This window comes from Lutjanus erythropterus, chromosome 12, assembly GCF_056507025.1.
Source record: "Lutjanus erythropterus isolate fLutEry1 chromosome 12, fLutEry1.hap2, whole genome shotgun sequence".
Classification (NCBI taxonomy): Eukaryota; Metazoa; Chordata; class Actinopteri; order Lutjaniformes; family Lutjanidae; genus Lutjanus; species Lutjanus erythropterus.
The window spans coordinates 26,859,607-26,875,091 of NC_139328.1; the positions used below are offsets into that span (position 1 = coordinate 26,859,607).

At 37.8% G+C, this 15,485-nt stretch overlaps 1 protein-coding gene across 4 annotated transcripts in view; it reads right to left on the reverse strand.

Moving 5' to 3' along the window:
- LOC146318082 (disco-interacting protein 2 homolog C) overlaps positions 1 to 6,773 on the reverse strand; it is a 257,932-nt gene extending 251,159 nt beyond the window's left edge. For 2 of the 4 annotated variants that reach the window (XM_084731550.1, XM_084731548.1), the window contains exon 1: positions 6,491 to 6,773. In XM_084731550.1, coding sequence (XP_084587676.1) covers positions 6,491 to 6,569 — 79 coding nt within the window. In that variant the 5' untranslated portion in view covers positions 6,570 to 6,773. The remainder of the gene's footprint in view (positions 1 to 6,490) is intronic. The other 2 variants (XM_084731552.1, XM_084731551.1) reach the window with 1 other exon arrangement.
- Positions 6,774 to 15,485: the final 8,712 nt, after the last annotated feature.

Sequence of the window (15,485 nt, forward strand, 5' to 3'; positions counted from 1 at the left end):
ACCAATCGACTGATACCACAAGTCTGGGTATTTATCAATACTGTATCCCTTTGTTCCCAAAGTGTTAAGGTTATAAAGTCACATGAGGCCAGGCATCGCTGTGGTGCTAAAAATGGAGTCAGTGTCCTGCAGTGACTGAGCGAATGTAACTGTGGGCAGAAACACTGATTTTTATAATGGCACCAACAGACAGACTGTGTTTAATGTGGATCAGTTATGTCACAGCCAATACTTGATCCGCTTAATCAGGTCAATACCAGCGGTGATATCGATCCAGTATATCAAATCCGTCAGATCTCCCTACGAGTACAGCAACATCGTGCAAATTTCACAGATGTCTTTGTGTCCAGAGGACAGATTTACTGGATGCTCTATACTCTGCTATAGATGCAAATTACACTGCATGAAGCAGGTAGCAGCTGTGGGCAACTGTTGGTGTCATCTCAATTTCACAGGTCTTAAACACAGCTGCAGGAACGAATCAACATTTAAAGTGAGATGATTCAGAGGAAAAGAAAGAGAAATGTTACCAGAGGATCAAGTGTTTTTTATCCCCTCACAGCATCACTTCGCTGATGAACAAACAACCTTCATCCTGCTGCTACAGCAACTTAGCTTGATTACAATGATGAGACCAATGCCTCTACTCTATGTACAGGCTGTGTAAATGCTCCTTTAATGTCCAGGAAGCACAGTGAATAAAAAAATCTACGAGTCTGAATGTATCTGTCGAGATAAACCCTTTATTCGCTTCATTGATTAAACAAGATCACTTTATCAGCCTAATGAAAGATGCAGCAGTGATTTTAGTATAAAAAGGATCAATAGTGATAAAGACATGAACTTTTCAAATGTCACATGGACACTGAACACTTTAAGACTCAATTAAACTGTTCTTCACCTGTCTAGCAATAAATGAATCCAGCTAGGGCTGCACAGTAATCAAAATATTCTCGAAATTGCAATATGAAAACACGTTTGTTTAGTGCAGATCCAAACAAAAGTCACATCATCAGGGTTTTAATATATTTTCTTGTGAAAATTAAAATTATGATGCAAAAATGCATCCCCCCAACCATGAATCATATTGCAATTGCAACGTCAAAATAATCTCAATATGATTTTTTTTTTTTTTACCGTATCATGCAGCCCTTCACATGTGCAGTATTCTACATTTGCAGCCATGAAATGATGCTTCTGACTTTTCCTGGATTGTTTTGGGTAAGAAAACTCAAGAGTGAGCTACAGAAATGAGCACCGCCAACAGAAACTGTAACTAAGAGTCTAAATCAGACTGTATCACAGCCCCACCCACACTGTTTGACTGACAGATGGCAAATGAAAAAAATAACGGACCAGGAAGGAAAGTAAACTTACAACAGAAACACAACTGATACAACAATGCACAGACACTGCAGGTCAGGTGGGGTTAGCTCTCTCTCTCTCTCTCTCTCTCTCTCTCTCTCTCTCTCTCTCTCTCTCTCTCTCTCTCTGTGTGTGTGTGTGTGTGTGTGTGTGTGTGTGCGTGTGCGTGTGTGTGTGTGTAATCTGTGTGTGTGTGTTGAGGTGGACAGCTTGTTATCAGGGCTGAACTGCAGAGCTTAATATTCAGCCAGCAGCCAGATTAGTTCAGGACAACCTGTCAGTCTGCAGCTGCAGGGGGAAACACACTGATGGAGAGACAGTGAAGGAGGCTTCGTGTGTGTGTGTGTGTGTGTGTGTGTGTGTGTGTGTGTGTGTGTGTGTGTGTGTGTGTGTGTGTGTGTTGGCTTGTGCTTCAGTCTCTGTGAGGACCAATTGGAGTTTTTAGACCTTGAAAAGTGAACAAGGACATTTTAATGAAGCAGGGACATTTTCTCTCCAGCCGTTACTTCCTCAGTGGTTTGTCTCAGGGTTAGAATAAGGTGGAGGTTAAAGGGGCTCAGAAATGCTTCTTAATCAGTGAAGGTTCTCACAAGTATGTTGTATTTATCACATTGAAACAGTATTATTATGGAGATTCCTATCTGAGGATAAAAAGGTGGCTCCACAAAGTTAACCAACTACTCACAGGATAAAGACTTGCGATAAAATTTTCTGCTTTTCTGGAGGTTTAAACAGTTGGAAGTGACGTGTTATCTATTCTGCAATATCTCGCAGGTTGAACTGCATCAAACACCACCAGTTTATGGGTTTATATTGGCCTTGTTCAGACTGTCAGCCCAAATCCACTTTTGGCATATCCAGACTGTATTTCAGAGAGTCTAGACAAAAAAATAAAACACATCAGAGCTGCAACAAATAATCAAATAATCGATTACTAATCAATTATTAAATTCACCACCAATTATTTTGATAATGGATTAGTCGGTTTGAGTAATTTTTTAAAGAAAAAATAGTCAAAATCCTAAATGTGAATACTTTTTGGCTTCTTTACTCCTCTGTGGTAGTAAACTGACTGTGTTTGGGCCGTGGGCAAAAAAAGACATTTGAGAATGTCATCTTGGGCTTTGGAAAACATTTTTCACCATTTTCCGACATTTTATCGACCAACTAATGATTAATTAATAGAGAAAATGATCTACAGATTAATCCATGATGAAAGTAACTGTTAGTTGCAGACGCATTTTTTTTTTCTTTTTGCTAACTGGATCCAGGCCATGATAGTTGCTTTTCCACTACTGCACCATTGCGAGCTTGAGCTAGCGGGTGTTAATAATCTCAGGATCTCAAGCTGCAAGAACAAAAAACATTTGTACCCCACAGTACCCCTTCAGTATTGTCCTAAAACCCACCCATAAGATGCCCCAGTCAAGTGCAAAAAACTGACTTATTGTTATTATGATTCCCATTCCTGCTCACTCCCACTGGTTACTATCCCACAAGAATCCCTTTCCCAAAAAGATTTCAGCCACTAATCCACACCTGGGAAGTAGCCCCGATACAGCCCCCGCCCAAGACGCAATCGAAGACAGGAAGTGACAGTGGAAACAAACCTGGCCATGGCACGCAGAAGTTCACCATGTTTGGCAGAATATTGGAAAAGTGGTTTGAAATGCCTTTCCAATCAAATTTCAACAGATGCATCTCAGTCTGGACACTCTGAACACTAGAACTGAATTTCAAATTCTCTTTTGTGTCACTCGCATTCTGACAAACAACAACAATTTCAAATCTAGGGGGCCGGCTGAGCAGAATCCATGTTGTTACTAACATAGTGGTATGGACGACAACACCGCTAGGAAGAAAGCCATAGTGAACAATGGGAGCAAGTATTTTAATGTACGGTAATGTGTGTGAGTTCACACGTGCTCTTAAGGTTGCCAGGGGGCTTTCTGGGAATGTAAGAATTTGCTGACTTAAGTAGTAACAGAGAAAGGCTGAGAGAAATCAAGCAACTGAGAAAAAGTTCAGCTTATGTTTGACATGCTTGGTGGTTCAACTCTCAGACCAGCACTTGACCGTCTCTTATTACCAACACAGATGTGCGCGAAGCCCCGACTGCGTCAGTGGCCAAAAGGTGAGGTGGACATCAGTGAACAGTGAACATTTGATGTTAAAATAACTCTTGGAATGCACTGAAGTATTTGATTTATTATTTAATTCACTCATAAATAAAAAAGTTGTGATATTTTTGCCTGATCATGCACCAAAAGAGTTTATTTCTATTTGGATCCTCAGTCGGTGAGCATCCTATCCCACCTCTCCTCTCCCTATGAGACAGAACTGCAATTTCAAACCTGACAACCTCAGAGGAGCCAAGACATGTGGCGCTGTGAGGATGTTTTCCACCTCCAGACGACGATTCAACACAAACCTCCATAAGGATGTGAGGGAAGTGGGGAATAGAGGAGTTAAACGCGTTGCGCAAGGACTCCTTAGTGGGACACGAGGTCCCTGTGAAGCTGTAGTGACACCTGACTGTTGATAATGATATTTTCTAGCGCTGTTTCCCCCCGCGGCGAGGGGCTCTGTAGGAGGAAGGGATGATGCGTGGAAATCGAAAAATTAGGTCAAAGTCTGCTGGATGCGAGGAAGCATTGCATTCACTGCCGGCATGCATTTACAACGTCAGCTAAGCATGTAAATAATGCAATGGGGCATCTGACCCCATTTCCCCCAGACGCACTTGTTTACATTGGAGCAACTCTGAGCTGGCGGTTTACATAAAAAAAGACAGAGAAAAGGAATGTGTGTCACCTTTTTCCCATCCATCCCCCTCCTCCCTCATTTTCCTCTCAACTCAGATCCTCTGAAACCTGCGTCTGCAGCAGCAGCAGCAGCAGCAGCAGTGGAAACATTAAAATGCGATGTGTGCATTAGCAGTCAGCTGTTAAAATCGCTTCCCCTCTCTCCCTCTGTGCCTTTTCTTTCTTTCTCCATACATGGCTGAGCTCCGCAAAGCCTCCAGACTCCATGAGAAACAGGCAAAACACTGCTCGCAGGCAGCTGAAATATGACACTATGATACTCTCCAGGCTGAGAGTGAGTCTGCAGCAATGTGACATATCAATCTGAAAAAGAAGAGGAGGAGGAGGAGGAGGAGGGAGGGGGGCTAATGAGAAAATCAATACCAAGGCTGCATTACAGCCGTCTTGCAAAAGAAGCCAATATGTGCTCTGGTGTTATGGAAAGAAGTTGAAATATAATGGAAATCATTCATCCCCTCCAAAAGCTGCCTGGCTGCAGTGTGTCATGTGAAAACTGTGTCTGGTAACAGCTGCACGCTCTGTGCACATAATCTAAGCAGCATGCAGGGCTTTGCTGAGCGGGATTTTCCAAAATGACAATGAAAAAAAAAAAAACCTCCCTGACAACAACAACTTCTTATTGACAAGCCCAAAGATAAATCTCTATAGTATTCCTATGATATTCCCACTGGGGGCTTTAATGTCCCTCTGGGACTCGGACAGAGTCTTTTAAGTGGACTTCATGGTGATGTTTATCTGCTATGATGGAAAGATTAGTCAAATAATAAACAAGACCTACTATTAATTGCTTTGGTTCCAGCGTTGTCAGTGTGAGAATTTGCTGTTTTTCTCTGTTTATATCATCATAAACTGAGTATTTGGGGATTTGGTAAGACGAAAAAAACAGTCACATGTAGCTCTGAGAGCTCATGATGGCCATTTTCACTATTTTTTTTTAACACTTTGGTCACCTGTTGGTTTTTAATATGCTTTATGAATAGATTTGGATTGGATTGGACTTCAGTGTAAACACTAAAACAATCAATCATTAAAAAGGCCAAATATTCTATTAAATGTGAGAATTTGCTGTTTTTTTCTGTTTATATGTTAGTAAATTCAATATATTGGGGTTCAGATAGACAAAACAAGTCATCTGAAGATGTCATTTTTAGCTTTTGGGTTCATGATGAGCATTTTTCACTATTTTTTAACACTTTGGACACCTGTTGTTTTTAAATGTGCTACATGAACACATTCAATATGGATCTATCTTCATCATAAACAATAAATTAATTAATCATGAAAAATGCTGCATTTCTCAGTTTCTAGCGTAATCTAAATAAGAATTTATGTCTGTTCTCTATTTTATATCACTGTTAACTGGAACATTGGGGCTTGGTTTGACAAAACAAGTCATCTGAAGACATCACCTCTGGCTCTGAGTGCTCCTGGCATTTACACAATAATGATGAATCACAAAAAATGTCAAATGTATGCTTCTAGCATATCTAAATATATGAATGGCTGACATTTTATGTCTTTGTCAACTGAATATTTTGGGTTTGCAAGTTGTAAAAAGCAATTTGAAGATGTTTAACTGGGCTCTGTGCACTTATAATGGTCATTATTTTACTATCATGAAGTAATTCATTGGAAAAATTAGTCAATAATGGAAATAATCAACAGTTACAGCCCTCATTATGTCACTGTAACCTGTCTCGAGAGTTCTATAGTTTTGTTTGGTGCATTATAAGGATTTTAGGATTAATATAGTGCTTTCCGTAATATTTTACAAAAACTGGTGCTAAGTAATGACTATATGTTGTGTCTCTGTAATAATTTTATATTTCTGTAAAATTGCATGAGAAATGTACATTGTAAAGTGTGGTGCTCAAATGTGATTTTAATTGCACTTTTTAAAATAGTTTTGATTTAATTTGTATAAAGTAATGTAATGTGATATACCATTAGAATATCATAAGAATACTATAGTCCTTACGACGCATTTTAAGCCCACTTCACTGCCACAGCACCAAAACACCACATCCCTGCATCCAAATCACAGCCAGATAAACTAAAGCACTCATTATGGCATTATGGTGTGTGTGTGTGTGAGTGTGTGTGTGTGTGTGTGTGTTTAAGAAGATGGACTTGAACTTGTGGCAGTTGCAGCTCAACACTTTCCCTCCTTGCAGCTCAAACTCTGGACCGGTTTGTCCTCCCGAGACACACCGACCAGCAGCAACCCAAACAGCCTGGGAAGCAACAGCAGCAGAGCCGGGCAGAGCCGCCGAGCTCAGCGGTGAAATTCAAGTACTCACCCTCCGATAACTCCAGCTCCAGCTCGGCCAGTTTGGCCCGCACCTCCGCAGGAAGCGGTACCGGGTCCCGGTCCGCCATTCCGCCGTTAGAAACCGACTTCAATCTCTGTTTTCCGCCTCTTTCTCCCTGTTTTCTCTCTCCAGGCTTCTCCTCAATCCCCCCCAAAATCCAAAGTCAGTCAGACTGACTGTGTGCGTGTGTGAGTAAGTGTGTGTGTGCGTGTGTGTGTGTCGCACTCCGTGCAGCAGCAGCAGCGCTGTCAGCCTCCCTCTGCAGACCAGCGGCAAGCTGGACACAACACGGCGCTTCTGCTTCCGCTGCTTTTACTTTAAAAATAAAAACCGCGTTTATTTCAAAACAACAGATTCGAGATTCTGTGTTTTTTCTCGGCCAACATAAATTAGTTTTGTGAGAACAACAAATGAACAAACAAACGAGTTTTAAAAAAAAAAGATATATTAATCTTCATAAAATCTAAATAATAGGAAGAAAAATAAGCCCTCGAAATAAAAACATTACAAAAAGTTTGATAATAAGCCTATAGTCTGTTAGAGAGAGCCATGTGAACAATTTTAGTTTTAAATATCATATTTTTGTCGAATTATAAATAATAAACAAACAAACATTGTTTTTCATATCTTGAGCATTCAAGCAAATCAGTCTCAAAACTTTTAATTGGGCTCGCTGGCCAGAGTGCCACAGACTCTTGGGGGTCCCCGGACCACTATTTGAGAACCCCTGAAATTAATGTAATGTATCTAATCCCACATGTTTTTTTAAATTCATGTTGTTTGGAAGTCACTGCCATTCTTCAAAGACTTTTCTGTCCTTGTCTTATTAATGTTGGCCTACAATACCGCAAAGTTTCACTGTATGTAAGCCAATTAATGCAATTAATATGGTTTAAACAGCCTATTTATGAGCTGTATTATGTGTTTTATCCTATTTTATTAATTTCAGTTGGTGCTGTTTATATCTAATTCACAGGTTTGCAGAAACTGTTTTTAAATGTTACATTTTACTTCTGCGACAGTTGATATAGATGAATGGGTTTTCTGGTGTGTTTTTCATATTCTCTTGTTTTATCCATCTTTCATTAGGAGGTAAAGCTTAAAAATAAACAGAAAACTGATTGAATAAATATTGATTGCACACAAAAGCAAATATCACGCAATAGTTATAAAGTCATTTATGAAGAACAAAGAGGACAGGACAAGAGATTTAAACAGTTTATGGCCACGGTGAAACAGACTAAAATACTTAACTGTTTAAAGAGCAACTTTGGTTTGTGTTTTGTAAAGAGATGCCACAATTAAATCTCAATAGCCCATTACTTTTGATACAACTTTGGTAGCTTTACAGACACCAATCCACCACCACCCCCACTCCACTGTAATTCTATCATGCTTTTATTTTGAAGGTGAAGTCGTTTAGCTTCCTGTCTGTTGTCTGTTAACTGCGACGATATTGATGCACCTCGCAGGTAGAATTTACTGTAGGTGACTTTGGAAGGAATGAAAACATCAGAAATTAAATACGCACAGATCAAATATTTCATTTTCATCGACTTCAGGCGAAGTTGTAGATTTTATGTTTTGAGGAAAAAATTGAAACTACTGCTAATTTTTATTAAACTGAAAATAACCACCAGAGGGCGCCATATGACATCTATCTATCTATCTATCTATCTATCTATCTATCTATCTATCTATCTATCTATCTATCTATCTATCTATTTCTTGACTGAAACTACACATACAGATAAAGCACATATTCCTTAAAATAATGTCATATTTCCATGATATTAAAAAATATGGAACAAAAAAGGGGGTATTGCATACATTTTATTCACTTGTTGAGAATCAAATGAGTTGATTTAATCTGATGAACTTTGTATTCAGTACTGTAGCACTGTTTTTTCTTTTTGTTTGTTTGTTTTGTTTTGTTTTGTTTTATTTTATTTTGTTTTGTTTTGTTTTACAAATGAAGTATGCACAGAAAGCATTTTAAAAGTTGGCTTTAAAAAAAAAAAAAAAAAAAAATTAAGCTCTTCAAAACCCACAAGAACACATTAAGGGCATTAATTAAAGGTGTCATGTGAAGCAGTTTCAAAATTGTGACACATGTTAATCATGGGGATGATAATAGAATAATCTAATTTTAAATTAAAGGGGCACACACACGTGTTTTTCTCTATGTGTGTGCATTAATTCAAAGCTGTGACCCCAACAACCAATGTGACAAAGTGCAACAGAATCACTCTTAGTGAATAAATCACAACCTCCATGAAGCATGTGGCACACATCCACTGGAACTGAACGCGACGAAAAATAGCAGCAGACGAAAACATCAGATCGGTGCGGTGCTATGAGGAGACTGTATCTTCTTCACATTAATTATTACATGAAACAAAGATAAATGGCATATTTACATTGACTAGTGCTCATTTATTTACTTCATCTTACTGCACCTCCTTCCCCTGCATTGGTATATAGGTTTTCTGGCTGGAAAATTGGCGCCCCCTACTGCTCATCTTGATGAACATAAATTTTGCAGTACATTTGGAAAGTAACATGACTTTTTATGTCTGGTGTTTGCTGCAGAGCAGGTTGTGAACAAGAAATCAGTCTACCTTGGACCTTGTACAGTGGGTTAATAGAGCTAGCCATTGACTCTATGGCACTATGGAGAGCATTTTACATAAATTTGACGTATAATTCTGAATAATTTTTGATGCAAAGTTAAAATTTTCAAATAAATTTAGAGAACCACATTTCCCATAGTTCCATTTGTTTCCTGTGACTCCTACTCCAGCCTAAAGAGAATAAACATTTTAAGTAACTTTTTACATGAGTCTTTTTCTGCTTCCACCATCTACTCTCACCACAAGCTTTAGCTGAAGTTGATCCAAGGGACACCAACAACACCGCGGGTCATTTCACTAAAATCATCATCATCATCATCACCATCATCATCATCATCATCATCCTTGTCTCCTGGCAGTGGCAGCTGTCCCATCATCATTACTTTCCCATTACTGACACAGATGCTCCATGTTTGAACTTGTGTTAAAACTCTCAGATTCATGACAGCATGGAGGAATAACAGCAGCAGCAGCATGACAGAGCTGCACATTCAAGTTTAGACTTTTAGACTGATTCTTGTCTGCCACACTGTCTTTTTCATATGATCACTTAGGGGCACCAAAGTTGCAATTTTGCAAAGTATGTATGTAGAGCATTAGTTGTTTTGGTTGTAGTTTTTTGTTTTTGGAAGTGGTAGATGGACAAAATAATCTTAAAGAAACTGTTTCTTTAAGGAATAGACATTTTAACTGGCTGACGTACAACTCACTGTAACTTTTCAGGGCAAGATGTGAAACCAGCCTTGTTTCATCTGATGTCAGGGAGAATCTGACCTGGTGACAGGTATGAAGAATAACTATATGAGCTAACCTTGTTGCTGGTGGTCTTGTTTGCTTATGTAGGTGATATAGAGTTATCAATATTTTAAATTAAGATAACATTTAGTCCCATTATACTGGAAAGACAGCAGGCATCTCTACAGCCAAAACTCTGCAACTCACAGTGAAACTATCTGGACTACAGGTAAGAGGAAAAGTGTATTTTTGAACAAGAACGTCTGTCTGTAATCTAGAGTGTCTCATGAAATATAATACATATGGAGGCATATTTATGTAAACTGAAAACTGATACTAACCAGAACAGCTCTCTCTAAATGTATATAAAGGAATATTACACACAGTTACATTTGGGGAATATTCACCAAAATAAAATTAAATAATTGATGTGCTCAGCTACACCTGCAGAGTTAAAGTGAGCCAGTGGCAGTGGAAGGGTTTCATTACAGCATCATATACAGACAAAAATGGGGCGATGGTGGATTGTTCATTTTCAATTCTTCTTCTTTTTTAAACATGTTTAAATCTTGTTGGAGATTGAGGTCAATAAAAGAAGCTATATTGTGTTGAAATAGAAATGTTCACAGGCTCGACAGCAGCCAAGGACCGTCGCACACAGAGGTTTTGTCATGGACCCTACACACAAGCAACCTGAGCAAGCTATTTTAAATTTAATAAAAAATGCCCAAATTAGTGTTATAAGCTTAACTACCATCAGAAAAATCAATACTTTCTGCTTGTTTTTTTCCTTTAAAGGATTGTCCCTTTTGATTTACAGAAGTCTGACACTACTGACCATGATGCATAACACAATTACAAAGTCTGACCATCTAAAACAAACTGTGTTGTTTAACCGACACAACAATCCTGGTTAGCAGGATGACGGCGCCCTCTTGTGCTGTACATTAGTTCTCACATTTCAGTGCTGTGACGTTCACTGCAGCAGGACATGTAAAAAACTTCACCGAGCCTTTGACACCTTCAAACAACATTGCTAAAGAGATTTAAATGCATGCAGTATCATACTATGTGGGTTTGTTCACTGGATTCACAGCCTGTAACACTGATGTAGCATTCAGGTCACATGGGAAAGATGGCAGAGACGAGTCTCCAGTTTACAGATAATATTCAGCTCAGCTCTCAAGTTGTAAGTAGTATTTGGGGAAGTTAGATTTGAGGCTACGAGTTAAAATGTATGGCTTGTTGACTTCTGATTTAAACATAGAATTACCTGTAATAAAATGTAAAGAATAATTAATTTCATGATTTTATGATCCAACCTGATGTAGGCTGCACATTTAATTTGTTGTTAAAATAAAGTCGAGTTAGTTTTTTTGCATTTGTCTGTTAATTAATTAATTTATTTGTTTAATTCTGTCTTTGTTGCATAAGTGCACAAACAAAATCTTGGTTGCACAAAGCAACAAGTGGTAGAAAACTCTGTGACCAAGCTTGTTTTAGCAGGGAAATGTTCTTCTGACAAACAATCTTCTGCTCTAAACATGAACACTGTACTTTGTGGTATTTCAGGGAGAAAACTGCCTCAGTTATACTCTCATATTAGTTTCACATTTTCTCAATCAGCTTTGTATGATACTCTGTAATGAAGAAAACAAAAGCTACTGTCTTCATTCTTAAAAAAAAAATCTCATCAACAAGCATTAAGACATAATAAGTTTAAAAAAACAAAAATAAAACAAACAGAAAATCCAGACTCCTCGTCTGGCATAAAACATTCCTTTAATTACATTTACTTTGTGACATATATAGTTTTTAATATGTTGAAACCACCCCCTGTGGGGACAGTTGCAACACCTGACTTCATACTTTCAAATAAATATTGCCAACAATGTGTGATATGCAATCATCTTTAAATAACATGGGAAATTCGTAGTTTTAGTAGTAGTAGTAGTAGTAGTAGTAGTAGTAGTAATTAGTATTAGTATATCAAGATTTGGTTGGTCTAGTCCAGTTAGTCTTGAATCGAGAAAAAAAAATCACATGAGGACGTGCATGTGTTTTATTTTTGGCATCGAGGAAGTGCCGCTGTAACTTTCCTCTGTCTACACCGCTCTTTCTTTCTGGACGTCTCCTAAAACAAAACAAGCGCTCCCCCTCCCTCTCCGCTCTTCTTCTTCCTCTTCTTCTGCTTCCTCTTCATCTTCTTTGACGTTCAACGGCATCTTCCATCCTATATTTCGCATTACTGCCACCTTGAGGTTCAGTACCCCTCTATATCCATTCACTTTAAAGGGATAGTTCACCCCTAAATTAAATTTCAGTCATTATCTACTCACCCTCATGCAGACTGGAGGTCAAGTTTAGTTTTTCAGTCCACAAAACACTGCTGGAGTTTCAGAGGTGACCAGTTTTCAAATGTAAAAAAAACAAAACAACAACAGTCCTGACATGAAGAGTACGGAGGCATTTTTTTTTTCTCATTTTTTAATTTTAATTTTAATTTTAATTTTTTTAACATTTAAACTGGTTACCATTCATTGCCATTGTTTGGGAGATTCTGCAACACCGTTTTCCTCCAGCAGTATTTTGTGGACTAAAAAACCAAACTGACCTTCAATCAGCATGAGGGTGAGTAGAAAGTGACTGATACTACATTACATTTTTGGGTGAGCTATTCCTTTAAAGTCATTTTCTAGTTCAGGCATCCTTAAAAACAAAACAATCATTTTATTCCTTGCATACTGTCCCCCACAACTCAGATGTTGTCCTCCACCTGTCCTATTTTCAAAATGCTGTCATCATTTCGTGTCTCTCCTGTTTAAATTTCCTGTGGGAGTATACTGTAAGTTCTACTGTTTCAGCCTCACGGCAATGATCACGAAAGAAAGTTGGATGTTTCCTTGTTATGAAAAGTGTGCTGTTGAGGTTGCTGTGGCTTATTTTCAGTGTGCGTGTTATAACTTGCTCTATCCTTTTTGCTCCTCTACTTCTGAAAATACCTACTGTGTTTTGGATCAAGTGTAAATGCCTGCCTCTTATTGCATTACCCCAATACTGCTGCCACACTTCCTCTACACTACACTTCTCCCCTCTGATTCTGATTATTCAAACCTGACTTCAGCTTTGTCTTTTTTGACTGCTTCTTTTGCCAGTTTGTCTGCTCTCTCATTACCAAGGCTACATAAATGTGCTGGGACCCACACAAATGTGATATTTTTCTCTTGTCTAGCCATCCTTGAATTATTAAACAATACTTAATATAAAATGCTGAGAAAAATGCTGAAGTTTCTGAAATGAAAATATGAAGAAAGTAAGGGGCCACCATCTCAGACTTTGAAAACTCCTAACAGATAAATGAATCACTCCTGTAAAGGTAAGGAAACTCTAAACATATTGTAAAATATAATTCAAGATTTTTTGAAGTCCCTTCACTATCTTTGAAGATTACAGGTTAAATTCAGAATCAGTCTGAATAAAAGATGTATTTTAATTTTAAATACATTTAATAAGTTACTTGTTTAACTCTGTATTGCACAGAACGTGAATGTATTGCTATGTATGTTTTCTATTTCTCTCAGTATCCTGTTTTGTAACTTATTAGTGAGGAAGTGAAAGACTTGACATGATGCCAGTTATAGAAAACAGAACTGTTTTTATTATGGTTTACAGTTGGGGAGTTGCATACTCAGCCTCTTCATCTTCTCAATATTCTGCCAGTATCTGCAATCTTGCACAAACAATCCAGGTTGCAGTCACAATTGTTGGAGCTCAATACACTATATGCATGGAGGAGGGGAGACTGTCTGAAGAAACTGGATCTGGCCATCTGATTATTTGTAATTAAAGTTAAATGCACACATTTCAAGTCAAGTCAAGTCAAGTCATAATTAACTCTGAAAATGAACTGGAAACTGGAAACTCTTCCATCTTTCTCATGTGACCTGAATGCAGCATCAGTGTTGCTGTGACACCTGTGAACAAACTCGCACAGTGTGATATCACATATATTTAAATCTCTGTTTATTGAACTGGTTGAAGCTGCCAAAGGCTCGGGTGAAGTTTTGTATGGCAAGCCGTTTTAACATTTAATAGATAGGCTGGATATGTATTGCAGATATCTGTAATTAATTTCTTCCTATTCAAAAATAACATTTCAGATATCCACAAAGTAATTCTTCCTATACACAATTATCATTTCAGATATCCACAATGTAATTTTTACTAGGACAAATGACATCACTTTCCCCATTCATGTGTATGGGGTTTGTCATTACAGATATCCGTAATTAAATTGCAGATATCCACAACTCGCATTGCAGATATCTACATCTGAATTATGGATATCCCTAATTCCATTTAAAGATATCTACATCTGAATTATGGATATCCCTAATTCCATTTAAAGATATCTCCAAATGCCCTTAATTCAAGATATCTGCTTTGTTTTTCGAGATATCTTAAAATGAGTTTTACCTAGCCAGAATTACATTATAGATATCTTGAGTTGGAACTACGACTAGTCAAAATTATGTTGCAGATATCTCTAGCTGGGATTATGGATAGTCATAATTCAGATGTAGATATCTATAATGGGGTTGTGGATATCTTGGAATGGATTTTGATTAGAGATATCTCGAATTGGAGATATCTTTTACCTGCAATCTACCTAGTCAGAATGTAATTGCAGATATCTTGTATTGGGATTTTGACAAGGCGAAATGACATTGCAGATATCTGTAAAAGTGGGAGGCGGGAGCAAGTGGGTGGTAGGAGCGGCTTGCCATGTGTATGGCTATAGGGCTTCCTATTCAATCAATCAAAACCCTTCAAACCAAATTCCTTGGCGATAAACTTGTTCTATTTCGTGGCATTTTCTGACAACCTTGTCCACAACAGCAACCGCCATTTCTTCTACTTTTTCTTCTTCATGTGCATTTGTTCTTCTAACACTGTTCAATTGTTTTGTTTACTGAGCCAGTATCCAATGGAAAGCTTGCCATAATAATGAGCAACGAATGGGAAGCCTCGCATGCGCAACGTCTTGCACAACAATTCTGACTAGTCATAATTACGTTTGAGATATCTTTAATTTTCATTCCGCCTAGTCAAAACTGAATTACAGATATCTGTAATTGTCATTTAGGATGTGTGACGAGTCGAGTGTCGGTTTAAGTGACGTCATTTCGGATATCTGCAATTCTGTTTTGACTAGTCACAATTGAATTGCAGATATCTCTAAATGTACTTTTGACTAGTCAGAATGAAGTTATAGATATCTTCAATGAAAATACTTAATAGTCATAATATAATTACGACTAGTCAAAATGAAATTATTGATATCTATAATGTTAATTCCGGATAGTCAAATTTAGCTATTAAAGTGAACGTCACAGCAGGTTAACAACTGACCTGTAAAAACTGATACACAACACAAGAGGGCGTCTTCATCCTGCTGGCCAGGGATGTCATGGCAGTTAAAGCAGCTCAGCTCAGTTTGTTTGCATGCATTAGACCATGATTTTAAACTGATAAGAGATTTTGTGATTGTAATTAATAATAATAATAATAATAATAATAATAATAATAATAATAATAATAATTCATTATACTTA